Genomic DNA, 24,555 nt, shown 5'->3' with positions numbered 1-24,555 from the left:
TTTTGCTCCCTGACCCAATGTTCCCACCTCTAAGCTCTCATCCCCTGAGAATATCCCAACCACTTCTAGAAGAAGAAAGCTTTGACCCTCTCTTGGCTTAGTTTACCTACACAATGGGGGTAGAATACTTACAAGCTAAGTATTCTACTTGGTACATGAAGATTTGCCTATTTTACCTCAACCTCCACAGCACTTGCTCTGAGAAGTTTCGTCCAGGCGAGTTCAAGTTTGCCCCTTTTAGAGACCAAACTGTTAACCAAAAAGCTTTTTTTCTCTTTCTTTGGCAATTGTGGGTCACTTTTTAACCTCTTACTGTTAAGTCTACCTATAAGCCTGTTTAAAGTGTATCAGTCCAAGATTTTTTTTTTTTTTTTTTTGCTGTAAACACCTAGTAATTATTTGTTTCTCAGAGACAGTAATTCTTATAAGCTGCCCAGCAGGAAGCCTGTTTCACTAGTAGCCCTAATACATATTATAAGAATTTTATGACAGGAAATTAACTTCTGATCCAGGATTCAAGGCCTGAGGCATTCATTCATGTTTCACTACCTGGAACCCTGGGCCTGTGAAATAATCCTAGAATGTCAGAATTTTAAGGGACTTATTAGAAATAATACAATCCAGTGATTTTCAAACTGCTTATTTCAAAAGAGCCACTGCCCTCTTTCCCTCATCCCCCAATACACATATTCATTCATATACCTACTCACCCGTTTCAGAACTGCTCATCTTTATGCCTCAGTAAAGATTTAACATCAAAATTTTTCTCTTTAATAAAGGGTTTTATAGTTTAAAGAACTGATCCCTGGTGGCTCAGTGGTAAAGAATCTGCTTGGAATGCAGGAGACCCAGGTTTGCTCCCCAGGTTGGGAAGATCCCCTTGAGAAGGGAATGGCAACCCACTCCAGTATTCTTGCCTGGGAAATTACATGGAGTCTGGTGGGCTACAGTCCATGGGGTTGCAAAGAGTCAGACATGACAGAGCTATTAACACTTTCATTTTTATAGTTTAAAGTATTTGAAAATTACTGATTTATTTTAAATCCCTCATCTTACTAAAGGGAAATAGATCCATAATAGGAAGGTGGCTTGGCCACTACTTGTCAGAAAAGTTAAGTGATACAGCTGGGACTAGACCCAGAGTCCTGCTTCACTACTCCTCAGGCTTAGAATCAACAAAACAGGCCCTATCTCTTAAAAGTTAACAGAACTGGTAAAGGCAGAAAGGGCAGGGAAGACAGGAACACATTCCTTATATGTGGGAAAGGTAGGCTCTGGTCCCATCTGAGCCTGTACCTTGCCTAGAAGTTGACCATTTTTTACTCAAGTGCTTCTTGTTCTAGAGAGGCTGCAGGATCTAAGATCTCTGCCTTTAAACTGGGATGAGCCACCTTGAGGGATCACAAAATGTAGTTATAGAAGAGCAAACACATGTGAAATAGGAATACAATAACCTATCTCTTAGAACTGTGAGAGTTAAAGAGATGATTCATTTCAGTCTTCATTTATGTGCCTGGACATCAACCAAAGGCCTTTCTCCAATAAAAACTTAAGTCCAGAGGTCAGAATCATGAAGGAACAACCCTTCAATCCTTACCTCTTGGTTCCTGGCAGCAAGATCAGGCAGAGGGTGCCTGGGCACAGGTTGTGGTAGAGCTTTCCTATCTTCCGGCCCCAGTGCCAGGCAGCTATCTTTGGATGGTCCACCTTCAGCATCTAGGATCAAAGCCAGATATAGACACTCAGCCAGGGTATCCAATGCTCACTTTTGGACAGATGGCAACATTCCTCCTCAGGCTCCCAGGAAAGGCTCTGTTCAAATCCTCAGTGTGAAGCCAGAATCTATACTATAGGGTTCCCGGCCCATCCCAGCATCCCCAGGCTTTCAAGTCAGTTTAGGACAGCTGCTGTCCATTCCTCCAGATGGATCTTCCAGGGCCCTGAGTTAGGGGAACCAAATCATAAGGAGAGCTCTAGTCTGGCCTCTGCTATTAAGTATATTTGTGACCTGGGCAAATCATTCACTAGCTCTCATCTCTATTTCTCATCTGCTAAATGTGGGACATGAGACTAGGGCAGAGTTTCCCAAACTTAAGCCACTCACCTCCTATCTTCACCCTTCTGTTGGATATTCCGTAATGGTTTTCTTTAAAGTGAATCAATTTCCTCCTTAGCTTCATCTAAGTAATACTAGGGATCCCTGGGGGCTCAGATGGTAGAGTCTTCCTGCAATGCAGGAGACACAGGTTCAATTCCTTCTCCCTAGAGAAGGAAATGGCAGTCCACTCCAGTCTTCTTGCCTGGAAAATCCCATGGATGGAGGAGCCTGGCAGGCTATATACCATGGTGTCGCAAAGAGTTGGACACGACTGAGGGACTTCACTTTCACTTTAAAAATAATACTATCCATGTAATCATAGGTTCAATGTGGTGGTTGTTACCTTAAATAAATGTTAGAAAAAAAAGTTCATAACTAAAAAAAGGTGAAAAATGAGGTCCACCTATGACCACCAAAAATCATCTTGTGTATATATACACTGCAGGAAACCTTAAATCACTTAAGACTGGTCCAGCTCTCCAACTTCCTGTATCAACCCCTCAAAATCCCTTGGAGAGCCACCTTGAAAACTTGATTTTAGCAAATTTGGAGGAGACAAAGTATGAGATATCTTGGAGAAAGAAAGGTGTGTCCAGGGCTGGAAGAAGCTGGAGAGTGAAGTTAAGTGCCAGGACTCTCATGACTAATTTCCATAAACATCAGAAGGCCAACACCAAGACCAAGAAAACTAAAGTATCTAGCTACCTTTCCCCTCAAGCCCCAGGATACAGTCATTAACTCACGCACCTGCAAGGCCTCCTGCTCTGAAGGGGGAGGTATGACACGAACCCCTGGTAGCCTTGATTCACGAGGTAAGCCCCTGAGCCAGGCATGGAGGTGCCTGGGGGTTAGGGCATGCCTGCCTCTCAGCTTCCAGTCCTTGCCCGTGAGAATGTTGAGGGCCCTCTGGGCACTGCCAAATGTTTTGAACCCTGAAAACAAGAATACTCTGTTCTGTTATTAAGGACCAAAAAAAAGAAACCAAAAACAAAACTGATCACCATCCAAGTTAGAGCTCACCCGGAGCCAAGGAAGAAGGACAAAATCAGGAGATGCTGACCTGATCCAGCCCAGGAGAGCCTATTTGGTGAACGTTTCCTTTTTCTGACCTCATGGTATCACCATCTTTAATCTCCTTCCCCAAGGCTATATTTGGTGGCACAGACTTACTCAAGAAACAATATCTTTTCTGCTTTCCACTTTTAAGATCTTTAGGCAAGATCATAGCTTCCAGGCCCAGGAAGAGGCTACAGTGTTGCACCAGGTGTTCTTTGAAGGTTTCACTCACTCCAGACAGGTATATAGTACCTCGGTTCTCAGAATCTTGTTCCAACTCATTCACAAGGGTGTCACAATCAAGGGTGAGTTCTGTCACAGGCCTCTGCACCTAACCAAGGAAAGATGGCATTAGTGCTAGAAAAGTCACTACTTCAATCCCCAGGCCTATTACATACTAGCAAGTAACTTAATTCTTCAGTTTCCTTATCTATATACAGAGGCTAATGATAACTTCCCCAAAGAACTATGGTAGTAACTTACATAATAGATAAATAAAATGTAAATATTTTTGTGTAAATAATACTCTCTTACCTTTCCTTTTCACCCCAACACCTGCAATGGAAATCAGTTCTCTGCCTTCTACACCAATGAAATTCTGGTTTAATTACATAAGAAACATCAAGATATCATTGATTTCCCTGAAAGCTAAAGGGCAACCATAAAACAAACAAACCATTTGGATCTAAGTAGTGATAAGAGAGTCCAAGGTAAGAGAAACCCAAGTAAGATGGTAGGTGTTGCAAGAGGGCATCAGAGGGCAGACACACTGAAACCATAATCACAGGAAACTAGCCAAGCTGATCACACAGACCACAGCCTTGTCTAACTCAATGAAACTAAGCCATGCCATGTGGGGCCACCCAAGATGGACGGGTCATGGTGGAGAGGTCTGACAGAATGTGGTCCACTGGAGAAAGGAATGGGGAACCACTTCAGTATTCTTGCCTTAGGAACCCCATGAACAGTATGAAAAGGCAAAATGATAGGATACTGAAAGATAAACTCCCCAGGTCTGTAGGTGCCCAATATGCTACTAGAGATCAGTGGAGAAATAACTCCAGAAAGAATGAAGGGATGGAGCCAAAGCAAAAACAATACCCATTTGTGGATGTGACTGGTGATAGATGCAAGATCTGATGCTGTAAAGACCAATATCGCATAGGAACCTGGAATGTCAGGTCCATGAAACAAGGCAAATCGGAAGTAGTCAAACAGGAGATGGCAAGAGTGAACGTCGACATTCTAGGAATCAGCGAACTAAAATGGACTGGAATGGGTGATAACTCAGATGACCATTATATCTACTATTGTGGGCAGGAATCCCTTAGAAGAAATGGAGTAGCCATCATGGTCAACAGAAGACTCCGAAATGCAGTACTTGGATGCAATCTCAAAAATGACAGAATGATCTCTGTTCGTTTCCAAGGCAAACCATTCAATATCATGGTAGTCCAAGCCTATGTCCCAACCAGTAACGCAGAAGAAGCTGAAGTTGAACAGTTCTACGAAGACCTACAAGACCTTTTAGAACTAACACCCAAAAAAGATGTCCTTTTCATTATAGGGGACTGGAATGCAAAAGTAGGAAGTCAAGAAACACCTGGAGTAACAGGCAGATTTGGCCTTGGAATACGGAATGAAGCAGGGCAAAAACTAATAGAGTTTTGCCAAGAAAATGCACTGGTCATAGCAAACACCCTCTTCCAACAACACAAGAGAAGACTCTACACAAGAACATCACCAGATGGTCAATACCAAAATCAGATTGATTGTATTCTTTGCAGCCAAAGATAGAGAAGCTCTATACAGTCAGCAAAAAAAAGACCAGGCGCTGACTATGGCTCAGATCATGAATTCCTTATTGCCAAATTTAGAATTAAATTGAAGAAAGTGCGGAAAACCACTAGACCATTCAGGTATGACCTAAATCAAATCCCTTATGATTATACAGTGGAAGTGAGAAATAGATTTAAGGGACTAGATCTGATAGACAGAGTGCCTGATGAACTATGGACGGAGGTTTGTGACATTGTATAGGAGACAGGGATCAAGACCATCTCCATGGAAAAGAAATGCAAACAAGCAAAATGGCTGTCTGAGGAGGCCTTACAAATAGCTGTGAAAAGAAGAGAAGTGAAAAGCAAAGGAGAAAAGGAAAGATATAAGCATCAGAATGCAGAGTTCCAAAGAAGAGCAAGGAGAGAAAAGAAAGCCTTCCTCAGCAATCAATGCAAAGAAAGAGAGGAAAACAACAGAATGGGAAAGACTAGAGATCTCTTCAAGAAAATTAGAGATACCAAGGGAACATTTCATGCAAAGACGGGCTCGATAAAGGACAGAAATGGTATGGACCTAACAGAAGCAGAAGATATTAAGAAAAGGTGGCAAGAATACATAGATCAGATCAGTCGCTCAGTTGTGTCTGACTCTTTGTGACCCCATGAATCGCAGCATGACAGGACTCCCTGTCCATCACCAACTCCCAGAGTTCACTCAGACTCACATCCATCAAGTCAGTGATGCCATCCAGCCATCTCATCCTCTGTCGTCCCCTTCTCCTCCTACCCCCAATCCCTCCCAGCATCAGAGTCTTTTCCAATGAGTCAACTCTTCGCATGAGGTGGCCAAAGTACTGGAGTTTCAGCTTTAGCATCATTCCTTCCAAAGAAATCCCAGGGCTGATCTCCTTCAGAATGGACTGGTTGGATCTCCTTGCAGTCCAAGGGACTCTCAAGAGTCTTCTCCAACACCACAGTTCAAAAGCATCAATTCTTCGGCGCTCAGCCTTCTTCACAGTCCAACTCTCACATCCATACATGACCACAGGAAAAACCATAGCCTTGACTAGACGGACCTTTGTTGGCAAAGTAATATCTCTGCTTTTGAACATGCTATCTAGATTGGTTATAACTTTCCTTCCAAGGAGTAAGCATCTTTTAATTTCATGGCTGCAGTCACCATCTGTAGTGATTTTGGAGCCCAGAAAAATAAAGTCTGACACTGTTTCCACTGTTTCCCCATCTATGTTCCATGAAGTGGTGGGACCGGATGCCATGATCTTCGTTTTCTGAATGTTGAGCTTTAAGCCTACTTTTTCACTCTCACCTTTCACTTTCATCAAGAGGCTTTTGAGTTCCTCTTCACTTTCTGCCATAAGGGTGGTGTCATCTGCATATCTGAGGTTATTGATATTTCTCCCGGCAATCTTGATTCCAGCTTGTGCTTCTTCCAGTCCAGCGTTTCTCATGATGTACTCTGCATATAAGTTAAATAAACAGGGTGACAATATACAGCCTTGACGAACTCCTTTTCCTATTTGGAACCAGTCTGTTGTTCCATGTCCAGTTCTAACTGTTGCTTCCTGACCTGCATACAAATTTCTCAAGAGGCAGATCAGGTGGTCTGGTATTCCCATCTCTTGAAGAATTTTCCACAGTTTATTGTGATCCACACAGTCAAAGGCTTTGGCATAGTCAATAAAGCAGAAATAGATGTTTTTCTGGAACTCTCTTGCTTTTTCTATGATCCAGCGGATGTTGGCAATTTGATCTCTGGTTCCTCTGCCTTTTCTAAAACCAGCTTGAACATCAGGAAGTTCACGGTTCACGTAAGAACTGTACAAAATAGAGCTTCACGACCCAGATAATCATGATGGTGTGATCACTCACCTAGAGCCAGATATCCTGGAATGTGAAGTCAAGTGTGCCTTAGAAAGCATCACTATGAACAAAGCTAGTGGAGGTGATGGAATTCCAGTTGAGCTCTTTCAAATCCTGAAAGCTGATGCTGTGAAAGTGCTATACTCAATATGCCAGCAAATTTGGAAAACTCAGCAGTGGCCACAGGACTGGAAAAGGTCAGTTTCCATTCCAATCCCAAAGAAAGGCAATGCCAAAGAATGCTCAAACTACTGCACAATTGCACTCATCTCACATGCTAGCAAAGTAATGCTCAAAATTCTGCAAGCAAGGCCTCAGCAATACGTGAACCGTGAACTTCCTGATGTTCAAGCTGGTTTTAGAAAAGGCCCAGGAACCAGAGATCAAATTGCCAACATCCACTGGATCATGGAAAAAGCAAGAGAGTTCCAGAAAAACATCTCTTTCTGCTTTATTGACTATGCCAAAGCCTTTGACTGTGTGGATCACAGTAAACTGTGGAAAATTCTTCAAGAGATGGGAATACCAGACCACCTGATCTGCCTCTTGAGAAATTTGTATGCAGGTCAGGAAGCAACAGTTAGAACTGGGCATGGAACAACAGACTGGTTCCAAATAGGAAAAGGAGTTCGTCAAGGCTGTATATTGTCACCCTGCTTATTTAACCTATATGCAGAGTACATCACGAGAAACGCTGGGCTGGAAGAAGCATAAGCTGGAATCAAGACTGCCGGGAGAAATATCAATAACCTCAGATATGCAGATGACACCACCCTTATGGCAGAAAGTGAAGAGGAACTAATAAAAACCCTCTTGATGGAAGTGAAAGCGAAAAAAGTTGGCTTAAAGCTCAACATTCAGAAATGAAGATCATGGCATCTGGTCCCATCACTTTATGGGAAATAGATGGGGAAACAGTGGAAATAGTGTCAGACTTTATTTTTTTAGGCTCCAGAATCACTGCAGATGGTGACTGTAGCCATGAAATTAAAAGATGCTTACTCCTTGGAAGGAAAGTTATGAACAACCTAGATAGCACATTGAAAAGCAGAGACGTTACTTTGCTAACAAAGGTCCGTCTAGTCAAGGCTATGGTTTTTCCAGTGGTCATGTATGGATGTGAGAGTTGGACTGTGAAGAAGGCTGAGCGCCAAAGAATTGATGCTTTTGAACTGTGGTGTTGGAGAAGACTCTTGAGAGTCCCTTGGACTGCAAGGAGATCCAACCAGTCCATTCTAAGGGAGATCAGCCCTGGATGGTCATTGCAAGGACTGATGCTGAAGCTGAAACTCCAATACTTTGGCCACCTCATGGGAAGAGTTGACTCGTTGGAAAAGACTCTGATGCTGGGAGGGATTGGGAGCAGGAGGAGAAGGGGACGACAGAGGATGAAATGGCTGGATGGCATCACCAACTCAATGGACTTGAGTTTGAATGAACTCCGGGAGTTGGTGATGGACAGGGAGGCCTGGCGTGCCATGATTCATGGGGTCGCAAAGAATTGGACACAACTGAGGGACTGAACTGAACTGAACTGAGTCATTAAGAGTAGAAGGACAATGCCAATGCAGCACAGGTTGATTTTGACAAAAATGAAAGTTATCACATGCCAGGTCACCACTATAAGAATACCAGGCTTGGATGAAGACTTTCAATAATATAAAGTCTCATGTCTAAGCTTCTGAAGGGTGGTTGTCTAAGCTGGAAAATACAGGGTTGAGTGAAGGGTACTATTTTATGCTTTCTCTGGTGACCTTACCTTGATGCAGGAACCCTCTACCAGGACGCCATCCAAAGACTCTATGGCCAGCTGGGCAGCTTCCAGGACTTCATATTGTATACAGAGATGTGGCTGCAGGAACAACAAGATTTTCTTACTTTGGCTTTGTAGGCTTAATCTGCCAGAGAAGAGTCTGGGAATAGAGTCCCCTTAAACTACAGTGGCCAAAGTCACAAGAATGGATGTCCCTGCAGTGCTGGGCTTGACAGTGATCACAAACTGTCATTTTAAGTAGAATCACCACATGCAGAACCTAGTTTCTCAGAAAATAACCTTAAATTTGTCACTTAAAATTGAAGCCTTTCTCTCTCTGGGTGCTATGGGGTAAGTAACAAAAGTATTTACTGCCTAAATTGCTTTTCATATTATTTATTATTAATCACTAAAGTCATCACTCTGAGTCACAGACAGAGATTCCTATTTGTCTTATTAGCTTAATTTTTTAAATAAGCAGCTTTCCCACAAACTTCTGGAGGTTAAGTTCTTCCACTGGATTTGTGTCTTCAAATTTACTGCTTTTCCATTTGATTAACCAAATAGCTAAATCTATGTGATAGTCCAAGCCATAACATCATCATAGAGATTAAAGTGCTCCCACAGAAAACCTTCATTTTATTGGATTTGACAATGATTTCTTGAATATGACCCTAAAGACACAGGCAACAAAATAAAAAAAGGAGAGAGAGAACTAAATCAAAATGTGCATCAAGGAAGAACCATCAACAATGTGAAAAGGCAGCAGAAAGAATGGGAGAAAATATTTGCAAATCACATATCTACTGAAGGAGTCAAAATATATAGGGGACCTCCCTGGTGGTCCAGGGGCTAAGACTCTGTGCTCCCAATGCAGGGGAGCTGGGTTTGATCCCTGGTCAGGGAACTAGATCCCATATGCTTCAACTAAAAAGTTTGCATGTCCCAACAAAGATCAAACTGCAAGTAAGACCTGGTACAGCCAAATAAACAAGTATTAAAAAATAAAATATGTAGAGAACTACTAAGACTCAACAAAAACATCAAACCCAATAAAAAAATAGGCAAAGGACTAGGAGAGGCATTTCTCCAAAGAAGATACACAAATGGCCACTAAACATACAGAGATACTCAACATCATTAATCATTAGGGATCTGGAAGTCAAGAAAAACCACAAGATATTACATCACATCCATTGTGAAGTAAAGTGAAGTCGCTCAGTCATGTCCGACTCTTTGCGACCCCGTGGACTGTAGCCCACCAGGCTCCGCCGTCCATGGGATTCTCCAGGCAAGAATACTGGAGTGGGTTGCCATTTCCTTCTCCAGGGGATATTCCCAACCCAGGGATTGAACCCAGGTCTCCCGCATTGCAGACAGATGCTTTAACCTCTGAGCCACCAGGGAAGCCACCCTGGCTCACACCCATTAGGATGGATCAAAACAAAAAATGCCCCCCAAACCAAAAACAACATGGGTTTGGGTGGACTCCGGGAGTTGGTGATGGACAGGGAGGCCCGATGTACTGCGGTTCATGGGGTCGCAAAGAGTCAGACACAATTGAGCGACTGAACTGAAACTGAACTGAACATGATATTTAAGAAAATTGGAGGCAATATGAGTATTGACAGATTTCTTGATTCTCAAAAAATCAGATCTTGTCAATACTGGGCACACATTCTTATGGGTCAACACTGTTCCCATGAAACAGAGCATGTCTCTCTCATATTCCAGTTGGTGACAATCAAGCTCAAATCACTAATATCTGAATGGCCCTAGAAGGCATCTGAATTTACCACAATAGATTAGAAGGTCAAAAATCTAAGTTTTCTTGTCTCATTACCTGATGTGTTTCAAGAACAAGAGTCATTAACCGGACTGGACCAAAACTCTTAAACAGCCTCTTCAGAGCCCTGAGGTTACAATTTTTATTAAATGGCCCAGCGTAGACAGTTGACATCTCTGTCCACTTGATCTTTATCTACAAGAAAAACAACAGAATACAGTGAGGAGATGGATGTGGAAAGAGAATCAAGTCAAATCCAAAGAAATCGTAAGTTGAAACATGGGATAAATCCTTTCAAGGAATTTCTCAACACAAACACCCGTCAAATGTACAAGAATTTGTCTACAGGGATTTCATGGCATCATTATATGGAATAGCAAAATTTTATCAAATCCAAATGCTGAAAATAATAGGTATATCGTACAAAAGAAAACTAGGCAGCACAAAGATTATATAGTGTTATGAACAGATGTTTAAGATATACTGTTAAGTGAAAAAATAAAGTTGCAAAATAGAATATATAGTCTGATTCCCATCATAAAAATGTAAATGGTAATATACCTATAGAAAAAATTTAGAGAAATATATAGTAAACTTAATATAAGTAGGTATTACTTTCCTTAATTGGAGGAGATTATAATGTCATCAAATAAATCATCTAGTAGAACCCATTCACTTACCCTTTTGTTCATCTCTTCAGTGAGGTTGGGTGAAAAGGGTTCAAAAGAGAACTGCACGATGCTGAAGGGAAACAGGGGGATTTCCACTCTAGCCTGCTCAAGAACCTGTAGAAAACAGCACAGCCTGGATGAGGCAGGAATCTAGTCTATTGTGGCTTGTGGAGGTGAGGCACAGTAATATAAACAATGGTTGTCTTTTTACCCATATTAAAAAGCAATGTGAGGCTGACTTCAAGGTCTGGAAAAAAAATGGTGATACCACACAGCCTTGTAAAAAACCATCTAATCAGTAAAAAGAACAGAATCACATACGACCCAGATCTCTAGCATTACTAAGAAGCAGGCTATTACAACCTTCAAATTACCTCTAAGTAAAAAAACAAGTTAAATTCCAACAGAGCTACCATCACCCCACACTGTTGCAAGCCTGTGAATAAAGAGGGAAAAGAGGTGCAAGAGACTTTGAGGGGCAGGGAGCCAAGGGGCACAGAAGGCTTGGGTGAAACAAAATCAGGCCCAGAAAAAAGTACAACTAAATGCCAAAGCAATGAACACAGGTCACAACTTTGAAGGTTCAAGCCCTTGACTACAAGGAAGAGACTTGACAGCCTCAGAGAAACAGTGTTTCTGGGGAAAAATCAGATATATAGAGAAGAGGCAATACCCTATTGGAGCCACTGCAGTGAAGGGAAAAAAAAAAGAAATCAGGACAGAAATTAAGGAAAAAAGAGAAATAAAAGATAGGAAAAGATAAATACCAATCCCTCACAAGAGCATTATAAACTTACTCTTCCTAGCACATCTTTCTCAAAAAAACCATCAACACTTAAAAAAAAGAAAAAAGAGAGCCTGACATCGCAAGATAAGAGTACAAGGAAGCTTTAGGCCCTCAGTTTCCCACACACACCACTTTAATACTATGTAAGCCAAAACATCTTTGCAAGAATATAAGAGACTGGTGGAGAACTACAGCACCCAGACACAACAACAACAAGGGATCCCAGCAACAGGAAAAGGAAAATATGCAGGTTTTGTATACCCATCTATGCCTGCACTATCTAACCTAGAAGAGCTCAACATAGAGGGAACTTCCCATATTGGGGATCTTCCCTCTGGACAGAAACAAGAGTGGACCATGCACTCAATGTCATGGTTAGATTGGGCATTGCCTGAGGGACTGATCAGTTTCTGTTTCACTTGACTCAAACCACTGATAGGACTGGCAGCCTTGTTTGTAAGCCACTGATGCAATCACATCTTAATAATGAACTTGTAATCACTGCACATTAGAGCTGCAGTTCCAAACGCAGATGTCAGGAGGAGCAACAGATTACAAGTTCTGAAAGGAAACAGGGACAAGCTGCTCGGGGAGTAAACTAAAACAACTAAAAGCACCTGCACAAGCTCAGTGACAATACATCCTCAAAGTAGATTTGAGAGGTCCTGAAACCTCACTCTGAGCTGATCAGTGAAAGCTTTCCTTTCCACAATGCCAGGCCCTAACAATGGGAGAGGTAGCTGACCTAAAGAAATACAGAATGAACTAAAAAGAGAACAAAGATAAACAACTAATGAAATCAGGACAAAATGAGAATTTCATTAAAGAGACAGCAACTATATAAAAAAGAACTAAATAAACTCTGGAGCTGAAAAATACATTAAGTGAATTGAAAAATTCACTAAAGGGTTTCAACATCAGACTTGATTAGGCAAACTTGAAAATATATCTTTGAAATCACTAAGTTAGAGCAAAAAGAATAAAGAAAAGCAAATAGCATCTAAGAGGCTTACAGGACATCATCTAGAAGACTAATATAGAAAAATATAGGCATCCCAGAAGAAGAGAAAAAGGGATAGAGAGCTTATCTGAAGAAATAATGGCTGAAAACCCCCCATATCTGAGCAAAGGAAAGAACATACAAATTCAATAAACTGAAAGGACTCCAAGCAGGATAAATCTAAAGAGACCAACACAAAGACATATTACAATCAAATTTGTTAAAAGACAAAATTAAAGAGAGAATCTTGAGCAGCAAGAGTAAAGCAATTCATCACATACAAGGACGCTTTCATAAGATTATCAGTGGATTTCTTTACAGAAACCTTGCAAATCAGAAGAGAGTGAAAAATTCAAAGAGCTAAAAAACAAACAAACCCCATCAACCAAGAAAACTGTATCCAGCAAAACTATGCTTAAAAAATGAAGGTTAAAAAAAAAAAAAAAACACTTGAGGAAGTTTATCATCACTATGTTTACTCTTATGAGAAGTGCTACAGGGGGGGTCCTTTAAGATGAAAGGATACTAGATGACAACATGAAAGTATTCCAATTAAGGTAAATGCATGAACACACATAAACATAATACACTTGTATTGATGTAATTTTGGTGCATAAATTCACTTTTAATTATCCAGAACTTAAATTGACAAAAACATGGAAAAAATAACTACATGCCTATGTTAATTGCTGTTCTGATATGGAACAACAGACTGGTTCCAAATTGGGAAAGGAGCACATCAAGGCTGTATACTGTCCCCCTGTTTATTTACTTACATACAGAGTACATCATGCAAAATGCCAGGGTAGTTGAAGCTCAAGCTGGAATCAAGATTGCCAGAAGAAATATCAATAACCTAAGATAGCGGATGGCATGACCCTTATGGCAGGAAGCGAAGAGGAACCAAAGAGCTTTTTGATGGGGATAAATGGGGAACAATGGAAACAGTGACAGACTTTATTTTCTTGGACTCCAAAAACACTGCAGATGGTGACTGCAGCCATGAAATTAAAAGACGCTTGCTCCTTGGAAGAAAAGCTATGACAAACCTAGACAGCACATTAAAAAGCAGAGACACTACTTGGCCAAAAAGGTCTGTCTAGTCAAAGCTATGATTTTTCCAGTAGTCATGTACAGATATGAGAGTTGGACCATAAAAAAGCTGAGCGCCGAAGAATTGATGCTTTTGAACTGTGGTGTTGGAGAAGACTCTTGAGAGTCCCTTGGACTGCAAGAGATCCAACCAGTCCATCCTAAAGGAAACTAGTCCTAAATATTCATTGGAAGGACTGATGCTGGAGCTGAAGCTCCAGTACTCTGGCCACCTTATGAGAAGAGCTGACTCACTGGAAAAGACCTGGATGCTGGGAAAGGATGAAGGCAGGAGAAGGGGATGACAGAGGATGAGATGGTTGGATGGCATCACCAACTCAATGGACATGAGTTTGAGCAAGCTCCCAGAGACGGTGATGGACAGGGTTGCTTGGCATGGTACAGTGCATGTGGTTGCAAGGAGTCAGACATGACTGAGCCACTGAACAACAACAACTAGGTTTGATACAGCTTTCCTGACAAGAAGCAATTGCCTTCTAATTTCATGGCTGCAGTCAACATCCCCAGTGATTTTAGAGCCTAAGAAGAGGAAATCTGTCACTGCTTCCACCTTTTCCTCTTCTATTTGCCATGAAATGATGGGAACACATGCCATGATCTTAAGTTTTTTAATACTGAGTTTAAGCCAGCTTCTTCACGCTCCTTTTCACCCTCATTGAGAGGCTCTTTAGTTCCTCTTCACTTTCTCCCATTCGAGTTGTATCATCCACATATCTGAGGTCGTTAATGTGTATATAATATATAAAAATGCAATTTATGATATCAGTAACAAAGTTGAGTGGTGTGGAGCTTGTAGGAGTAGAATTTTTGTATGCAATTAAGTTGTTATCAGTTTAAAACAATGTTTTAACTTTAAGGTAACTGCAATGATGACTACAAAGAAAATATCTCCAGAACATACTCAAAAGGAAATGAGAAGGGTATCAAAGTCTGTTTCTACACACCCACATACACATACAATCAATGAAACTCAAAGGAAGACAGTAGAAAAGAGAGGAGGGACAAAAAGCTGTAAAAGATACAGAAAACAATAAAATGGAAATAATCCTTCCAATCCAATGATTACTTTAGACAGCAAAATGTTATTAGCAAACTGAATTCAACAACACCTTGAAAGTATTACACACCATGATCCACTGAAATTTATTCCTGGGATGCAAGGATGTTTCAGTGTATGAAAATAATTCCATGTAATATACCACATTAACAGAATGAAAGACAAAACCATATGATCATTCAACTGCAGAATAAGCATTTGACAAGATTCAACACTAGTTCATAAAAACAATAAAAAACTAAAAATAGGAGGAAACTTCCCAAACACAATAAAGGCCATATATGAAAAGCCCACAGATAACATCATACATACATACAGATACATTATACATAGTCAAGGCTATGGTTTTTCCAGTAGTCATGTATGGATATGAGAGTTGGACTATAAAGCTGAGCACCGAAGAATTGATGCTTTTGAACTGTGGTGTTGGAGAAGACTCTTGAGAATCCCTTGGACTGCAAGGAGATCCAACCAGTCCATCCTAAAGGAGATCAGTCCTGGGTATTCTTTGGAAGGACTGATGTTGAAGCTGAAACTCTAATACTTTGGCCACCTAATGCTAAGAGCTGACTCATTGGAAAAGACCCTGATGCTGGGAAGTATTGACGGCAGGAGGAGAAGGGGATGACAGAGGATGAAATGGTTGGATGGCATCATTGACTCGATGGACATGGGTTTGGGTGGACTCCGGGAGTTGGTGATGGACAGGGAGGCCTGGCGTGCTGTGGTCCATGGGGTCGCAAAGAGTCAGACATGACTGAATGACTGAACTGAACTGAACTGAACATCATACTCAAAGGTAAAAGACTAAAAACTATTTCTCTAAGATCAGAAACAAGGATTCCCGCTCCTGCCACCTACATTCAACACAGTATTGAGAGTCCTAACCAGAGTAATAAAATATCCTCTGAGGAGGATACCTAATATTTAAGTTTCATATAAAAAAAAAGTTCAAATTGTCCAGAAATGAAATGCCCATTTTGGCTTCACAGTAGTTATTTTGCATAAATGTATAGACATCAATAGGGTTTCCCAGAAGCTACAGTGATAATGAATCTGACTGCCAGTGCAGGAGGCGCAAGAGATGTGAATTCAATCCCTGGGTTCGGAAGATCCCCTGGAGTAGGAAATTGGAACCCACTCCAGTATTCTTGTGTGGAAAATTCCACAGACAGAGGAGCCTGGTGGGCTAGAGTCCAATGGGTCACAAAGAGTCAGACACAACTTAGCATACTGAAATAAAATAGGAATCCACAGGTCCATGTGAAATTAATGAATGAATGAACAAATAAATAAGGTAATGGGAGGACTCTTACTCATAGAATGCTGAGTAACAACTAGTAAATATGGAGGAAGTATATAGAGTTGGAAAGTCATCCTTGTACAACAGTCACAGTAAAATTGGTTCAGCTAAGAATCATCAGTTCAGTTGAGTTCAGTCGCTCAGTCATGTCTGACTCTTTGCGACCCCATGAATTGCAGCACGCCAGGCCTCCCTGTCCATCACCAACTCCCAGAGTTCACTCAGACTCATGTCCATTGAGTCGGTGATGCCATACAGCCATCTCATCCTCTGTCATCCCCTTCTCCTCCTGCCCCCAATTCCTCTCAGCATCAGTCTTTTCCAATGAGTCAACTCTTCGCATGAGGTGGCCAAAGTATTGGAGCTTCAGCTTTAGCATCAGTCCTTCCAAAGAATACCCAGGACTGGTCGATCTCCTTTAGAATGGACTGGTTGGATCTCCTTGCAGTCCAAGGGACTCTCAAGAGTCTTCTCCAACACCACAGTTCAAAAGCATCAATTCTTCGGCACTCAGCTTTCTTCACAGTCCAACTTTCACATCCATACATGACCACAGGAAAAACCATAGCCTTGACTAGACAGACCTTTGTTGGCAAAGTAATGTCTCTGCTTTTCAATATGCTATCTAGGTTGGTTATAACTTTCCTTCCAAGGAGTAAGCGTCTTTTAATTTCATGGCTGCAATCACCATCTGCAGTGATTTTGGAGCCCCAATAAATAAAGTCTGACACTGTTTGCACTGTTTCGCCATCTATTTCCATGAAGTGATGGGACCAGATGCCACGATCTTCGTTTTCTGATTGTTGAGCTTTATGCCAACTTTTCACTCTCCTCTTTCACTTTCATCAAGAGGCTTTTGAGTTCCTCTTCACTTTCTGCCATAAGGGTGGTGTCATCTGCATATCTGAGGTTATTGATATTTCTCCCGGCAATCTTGATTCCAGCTTGGTGCTTCTTCCAGCCCAGCGTTTCTCATAATGTACTTTGCATATAAGTTAAATAAGCAGGGTGACAATGTACAGCCTTGATGTACTCCTTTTCCTATTTGGAACCAGTCTGATAAGAGCAGGAGGGGATTTTGATGAAAAGCAGGGTATTTGCTTTTCTTAAAGTATATCCTCACATAGTACTTATTTGAAATAAGGGGAAAAAGCAGTAACTCTCTAACAGAGAAAGCAGACAACATCTCGTTAAGATCATCAAAATAAAAACAAGAAAGGGACAGATGGACAGATATGCCTCTTGATGTGGTACCCTGAAAGGACATATTACTTATGTATGATCTGGCTAAAAATATAGTCTGCATAACCTGAATCTAATTATAAGGAAACCCAAAATGAAATTACCAATGTCATGAGAGACAGAAATTCAATAGCCAAAGCCACAGGCCTGCTAGAATCTGGAAAAAGACACTGGCAGCTGACAGTTCTGCTCCTATTGGGTAACTAAGACTAAAAGTGCTCCATACAAAATTTGAGACAGAAGACTGGCTAATGGTACACAAGGTTGCTAATGAATAACAGCTTGATACTGGCATTGGTTACGAAGGGTTATGTTACCCTCTACTCTGAATACAACCTTCAAAGACACAGTGGGTCACTCACCTCTTTATTTGAAAGGCACTTAATAGTTTGACAGTTTTTGGAAGAAGAAAGCGCACTAGCATCTGCCTCCCGGGTCAAGAAAAGGAGCTTCTGGCCCACTGAGTCCAGGCATTCTAAAACACTGTAAAGAAGGAGAGGTTAAGGAATAACCCAAGGTTAAGAGGTTAGGAATAACCCAAGAGTTACTAACCCAAGAGTTACTTCTTTATACTTGTACTGTCTAACATGGTACCAATTAGCAACATGTGGTTATTTTAATTAAAATTAAATAAAATGAAAATTCAGTTTCTTAATTGCAGTAGTCATGTGTACTAAAAGGTTCACACATGTGGATAGCACAGTTACAGAACATTTCCACCACTATAGAAATCATATTTGTCATTGCTGCTCTTGATTCAGGGAGAGGAAGGATAAACAAAAATATATTCAAAGCTCTTTATCAAAGTTTTGGCTAGATTGTAAGGATCTGATATATTTATTATGCTGCAGAGACAAACCCCTTCTGAATCTGTTTTTTGTTTGTATTTTCCCCAATCTGGGCAAGACATCAAGACTATAGCTGACTCCTTTAACCCAAATACTCACTAGTCTATATCTCCTCTCATGCTACTTAGTTCAATGTTATTTCAATGTCTCACTTTTTTGGTAAAATGAGTTATTTTAAGACAAGTCAATATATTCAGAAAATTAGAAAAGCATGCTATTCAGGGAAGTAGATGATAGTTTTCCCTCCATAGTTTCTGTAATGGAAGAATGTTACTCATATTATTGGTAAACATTTCTCAATAGACTCAAAAGGAGAAAAGAAATTGCCAGGTTTTGTTGTTAAATAAGCAATCAGATACTCCATTTATCTTTGTAACTATTTAGAACTGAAAAATATTACCTTGTATTTAGCTGCTGAACTACTTCTGCTGTATTTCTTAGCTCTTGGCTTTCCTGGTGACTAGATAGTGCCTCCAGATTTAGTTCTGCAATCTTAAAAGAAAATAAAGTGGTAAAAATCATTTAGTATCTTGTAAAGTATTTGATGGCAAATAGATGGGGAAACAGTGGAAACAGTGTCAGACTACTTTTTTGGGCTCCAAAATCACTGCAGATGGTGAAATTAAAAGACGCTTACTCCTTGGAAGGAAAATTATGACCAACCTAGACAGCATATTAAAAAGCAAAGACATTACTTTGCCAACAAAGGTCCATCTAGTCAAGGCTATGGTTTTTCCAGTAGTCATGTATGGATGTGAGAGTTGGACTATAAAGAAAGCTGAGCACCGAAGAATTGATGCTTTTAAACTGTAGTGTTGGAGAAGACTCTTGAGAGTCCCTTGGAATGCAAGGAGATCCAACCAGTCCATCCTAAAGGAAATCAGTCCTGAATATTCATTGGAAGGACTGATGCTGAAGCTGAAACTCCAATACTTTGACCACCTGTTGTGAAGAACTGACTCATTTGAAAAGACCCTGATGCTGGGAAAGATTGAAGGCGGGAGGAGAAGGGGACAACAGAGGATGAGATGGTGGGATGGCATCACCGACTCAATGGACATAAGTTTGAGTAAACTCTGGGAGTTGGTGATGGACAGGGAGGCCTGGCGTGCTGCGGTTTATGGGGTCGCAAAGAGTCAGACATGACTGAGTAACTGAACTGAACTGAAAGTATTTGAGGCTAAAAAACAAAACAAACAAAATGCTCAAACCTGTAAAACCTACTCAAGTGGTGTGCTTTGCTTCTGTAGACAGTGAACTTTGCTGATGCCACAGTCCTAGACTGGGACATACTTACCAGATCATGTCTGGCTGCTCAGCCAAGAATGGCAATCTGTTACCAGCTGCTGATGTAACATTAATATGGGAAAGGACCAAGCGGGGCTAAGTGAAAAGCAGTGACAATTCATTCATTCCCAAGTCACTTAAAACTTACTTCTCTGTAAACATGCAATCTTTTGAAATTATAAAAGAATAGTTTTCATGGCAATATGAAGAAAAAAAGACTTTACTATATTAATACAAAATTATTAAAAGTATTCTAGTTTATTCTCTTTGCATAAAGTGAGAGCCCTTTGGGAGTTTTCGTGTATAGAGATACAAGTTTTCTTACTTAGAATCATTTTAGATTTGCAGAAAAATTATAAAGAGAGTATAGAGTTCCCAAGCATATTCAACTGCCATTTTCAACTATTATTAATATCTTAGATTAGTAGTATATATTTGGCACAATTATTGATGTTAGTTTTTTCTTTTTAAATTTTTTATTTGAGTATAGTTGATTTACAATGTTGTGTTAGTTTCTATTTATACCAAAGTGAATCAGTTACACATATCCATTCTTTTATAGATTCTTTTCCAGTGTGTTATTAACTAAAGCCTATGCTTAATTCAGATTTCCTTAGATTTTACTCAAGTGATATGCAGTTCTTCCTAGAAGTCAAGTGGCAACTCCTGTTGAAACAGTGCTACCCCAAGAGAGCAAAAATCTATGTAGATATTTATAATTATCACAATTATTAACATCAGTTACAGTGACTTAAAAGTAGCATGCAGGATCTTTAGTTCCCTAACCAGGGATAAAACCCATGCCCCCTTCAATGGAAGCACAGAGTCTTAACCACTGGAATTCTATCAACTATAATGATTAATACCACTTTATGGTGCTTAATATATTCATGGCACTATGCTAAGAGTATTGTACTATATAATATCTCATTTACCCTCACCAATATCCCAGAGAAGTATGTTCCCATTTTACAGATCTAGAAACTAAAAACTAGAAACTAAAGTTCTTCAGAGAAATTGCCTTAGATATCACATATCATTTCACCTATAATATATATCATTTCACCTACTGAAAAACAGGTTAAGTCTAACTTCAGAGACATTTAACCACTATATTATGCTAGTGATACACATCTTAATTTCAAATATATGTTCACCTTGAATTACACTCCCATTTTTGTAAATAAATAGGATATGGTGGTTTGTGACACTGTTCTAGTCTCATAATTTTAAGGAAAGCAAAGATACTAACCTTCCTTGGGCCATACTTGAGGAAATATCGAGCCAATTCAAGGGTTGTTCTAGCATCTTCTGTAGCATCATGACCAAGCCTATCTGGACACTGTATATCCTTCCTGGAAAGTCAAGGTAAAATTGAGATAACTGGGAGCATTCTTTTTTTTTTTTAATTTTGTGGCTGTGAGGTGCAGCATGTGGAATTCCTCGACCAGGGATTGAACCCACACCCCCTACTTTGGAAGCATGGAGTTTTAACCACTGGAAGGCCAGGAAAGTTCTGAGAGCATTTTTAATGACAGATTCTTTCAACTACCCCAAAGTTCTCGCTACATGTAAAATTTTAGCATCCCAGTAATTAGATTTGAATCACAACAATCAAGATTCGTTTATTCCTTAGTGCCAAGATCTGAGAGGTTCTGAGAATACAAAATGATCAGGAATGGCTTTGTCTACAGTAAGCACATCATCAATGGCTATTTAATAAAAAGTCTCTGGTTCACTCCCTAGTCAATCCCTTGTCTCATTTCTTAGATATAGCTGTGGTTTTAAAGTTATCTTCCAGAAATTTTCTATTTGTATACAAGTGTCTAATATACAGCCTTCCCAGGTGGCGTTAGCAGTAAAGAACACTCCTAAAAATGCAGGTAGAGTTAAGAGACATAGGTTCAAACCCTGGGTTGGGAAAATCCCCTGGAAAAGGGCATGGCAACCCACTCCAGTATTCTTGCCAGGAGAATGCCATGGATAGAGGCCCCAGGTGGGCTATGGTCCACAGGGTCACAACTGTAACACAGTTGTGTCAGGGACACAACTGAAGCAACTTTGCATGCATGCACGCATGTCTGTTATATACTTAAAAGTTCTTTAATTTTTTGACTGCACTGTGTGGCATATGGGTCTTAGTTCCCTGATCAAGGATGGTGCCTGTGCCCCCTCCATTGGAAGCACTGAAATGCCAGAGAAGTCTCATTATTTTAAAAAACTTGTAAAAATACATATCTTCCCTGGTGGCTCTGATGGTAAAGCATCTGCCTACAATGTGGGAGACCTGGGTTCAATCCCTGGGTCGGGAAGATCTCCTAGAGAAGGATATGGCAACCCACTCCAGTATTCTTGCCTGGAAAATCCCATGGATGGAGGAACCTGGTTAGGCTACAGTCCACGGGGTTGCAAAGAGTCAGACACGACTGAGCGACTTCACTCACTCATACTTCTGTCTATAGATATATCTAAATCTAAGCTACATCATATCAATATCTCAAAATCTTTGAATCTTCTTCTGAATCTCCATTTTATGGAGATTAATCTATAAATTGGAGAATAATACCCAGATTTTTTCTCAGTAACATCTTAGACGTCCCTTTATTGCACATTTCATGGCTGGAGCCACCATCTGCAGTGATTTTAAAGCACAAAAAAATAAAATCTGTCACTATTTCCCCATCTATTTGCCATGAAGTGATGGGACCAGAAGCCAAGATCTTAGTTTTCTAAATGTTGAGCTTTAAGCCTACTTTTTCACTCTCCACTTTCATCAAGAGGCTCTCTAGTTCTTCTTTGCTTTCTACTGTAAGTGTGGTGTCATCTGCACATCTGAGATTATTGATATTTCTCCCAGCAATCTTGATTCCAGCTTGTGCTTCATCCAGTCCCTCATTTCTCATGATGTACTCTGTATATAACTTAAATAAGCACGGTGACAATATACAGCCTTGATGTACTCCTTTCCCAATTTGGAATCAGTCTGTTGTTCCATGTCCAGTTCTAACTGTTGCTTCTTGACCTGCATATATATTTCTCAGGAGGCAGGTCAGGTGGTCTGGGATTCCTATCTCGTGAAGAATTTTCCACAGTTTATTATGATCCACACAGTCAAAGGCTTTGGCATAGTCAATAAAGCAGAAATAGATGTTTTTCTGGAACTCTCTTGCTTTTTCCATGATCCAACAGATGTTGGCAATTTGATCTCTGGTTCCTCTGCCTTTTCTAAATCCAGTTTGAACATGTGGAAGTTCATGGTTCATGTACTGTTGAAGCCTGGCTTGGAGAATTTTGAGCATTACTTTGCTAGCGTGTGAGATGAGTACAACTGTGCGGTAGATTAAGCATTCTTTTGTATTGCCTTTTTTTGGGATTGGAATGAAAACTGACCTTTTCCAGGCTTGTGGCCACTGCTGAGTTTTCCAAATTTGGTGACATATTGAGTGCAGCACTTTCACAGCATCATCTTTTAGGATTTGAAATAACTCAACTGGAATTCCATCACCTTCACTAGCTTTGTTCCTAGTCATGCTTCCTAAGGCCCACTTGACTTTGCATTTCAGGATGTCTGGCTCTAGGTGAGTGATCACATGATCGTGATTATCTGGGTTGTAAAGATCTTTATTGTATAGTTCTTCAGTGTATTCTTGCTACCTCTTCTTAGTATCTTCTGCTTCTGAGAGATCCATACCATTTCTGTCCTTTATTGTGGCCATCTTTGCATGAAATCTTCCCTTGGTATCTATAATTTTCTTGAAGACATTTCTGGTCTTTCCCATTCTATTGTTTTCCTTTATTTCTTTGCATTAATCCCTGAGGAAGACTTTCTTATCTCTGCTTGCTATTCTTTGGAACTCTGCATTCTGATGCTGATACCTTTCCTTTTCTCCTTTGCCTTTTGCTTCTCTTCTTTTCATAGCTATTTAAAAGGCCTCCTCAGACAACCATTCTGCCTTTTTCATTTCTTTTTCTTGGGGATGCTTTTGATCACTGCCTCCTCTACAATGTCACGAACCTCTGTCCATTGTTCAACAGGCACTCTATCAGATCTAATCCCTTGAATCTATTTGTCACTTCCACTGTATAATCATAAGGGATTTGATATAGGTCATACATGAATGGTCTAGTGGTTTTCCCTACTTCCTTAAATTTAAGTCTGAATTTGGCAATAAGGAGTTCATAATCTGAGCCACAGTCAGCTTACAGTCTTGTTTTTGCTGACTGTATAGAGCTTCTTCATCTTTGGCTGCAAAGAATATAATCAATCTGATTTCGGTATTGACCAATTGGTGATGTCTATGTATAGAGTCTTCTCTTGAGTTGTTGGAAGAGGGTGTTGCTATGAGCAGTGCATTCTCTTGGCAAAACTCTATCAGCCTTTGCCCTGCTTCATTCTGTATTCCAAGGCCAAATTTGCCTTTATTCCAGGTATCTCTTGACTTCCTACTTTTGCATTCCAGTCCCCTCTAATGAAAAGGACATCTTTTGGGGGTGTTAGTTCTAAAAGGTCTTATAGGTCTTCACAGAGCCATTCAACTTCAGCTTCTTCAGCATTACTGGTCAGGGCTAAACTTGGGCTTACTGTGATATTGAATGGTTTGCCTTGGAAATGAACTGAGATCATTCTGTCATTTTTGAAATTGCATCCAAGTACTGCATTTCAGACTCTTTTGTTGACTATGATGGCTACTCCATTTTTTTCTCACAGATTCTTGGCCACTGCTGCTGCTGCTGCTGCGTCACTTCAGTCGTGTCCGACTCTGTGCGACCCCATAGACGGCAGCCAACCAGGCTTCCCGTCCCTGGGATTCTCCAGGCAAGAACACTGGAGTAGGTTGTCATTTCCTTCTCCAATGCATGAAAGTGAAAAGTGAAAGTGAAGTCGCTCAGTC

The 24,555-nt window shown here is 40.5% G+C and overlaps 1 protein-coding gene across 4 annotated transcripts in view; it reads right to left on the bottom strand.

Annotated features, from left to right (window-relative positions):
- The window catches only part of REXO5 (RNA exonuclease 5), a 58,272-nt gene that overhangs the window by 1,824 nt on the left and 31,893 nt on the right, over positions 1-24,555 (bottom strand). For 3 of the 4 annotated variants that reach the window (XM_055562558.1, XM_055562557.1, XM_055562556.1), the window contains exons 11-19: positions 20,916-21,018; positions 18,777-18,868; positions 17,891-18,011; positions 11,036-11,140; positions 10,413-10,550; positions 8,576-8,668; positions 3,269-3,485; positions 2,846-3,030; positions 1,598-1,716 (exon numbers count right to left, since the gene is read on the bottom strand). In XM_055562558.1, coding sequence (XP_055418533.1) covers positions 1,598-1,716; positions 2,846-3,030; positions 3,269-3,485; positions 8,576-8,668; positions 10,413-10,550; positions 11,036-11,140; positions 17,891-18,011; positions 18,777-18,868; positions 20,916-21,018 — 1,173 coding nt within the window. The remainder of the gene's footprint in view (positions 1-1,597; positions 1,717-2,845; positions 3,031-3,268; positions 3,486-8,575; positions 8,669-10,412; positions 10,551-11,035; positions 11,141-17,890; positions 18,012-18,776; positions 18,869-20,915; positions 21,019-24,555) is intronic. The other variant, XM_055562559.1, reaches the window with a different exon arrangement.

The sequence above is a fragment of the Bubalus kerabau genome, chromosome 23 (assembly GCF_029407905.1).
Source record: "Bubalus kerabau isolate K-KA32 ecotype Philippines breed swamp buffalo chromosome 23, PCC_UOA_SB_1v2, whole genome shotgun sequence".
NCBI lineage: Eukaryota > Metazoa > Chordata > Mammalia > Artiodactyla > Bovidae > Bubalus > Bubalus kerabau.
Note: the sequence above shows the minus strand (reverse complement) of the source record. Positions and strands in the feature narration are given on the sequence as shown.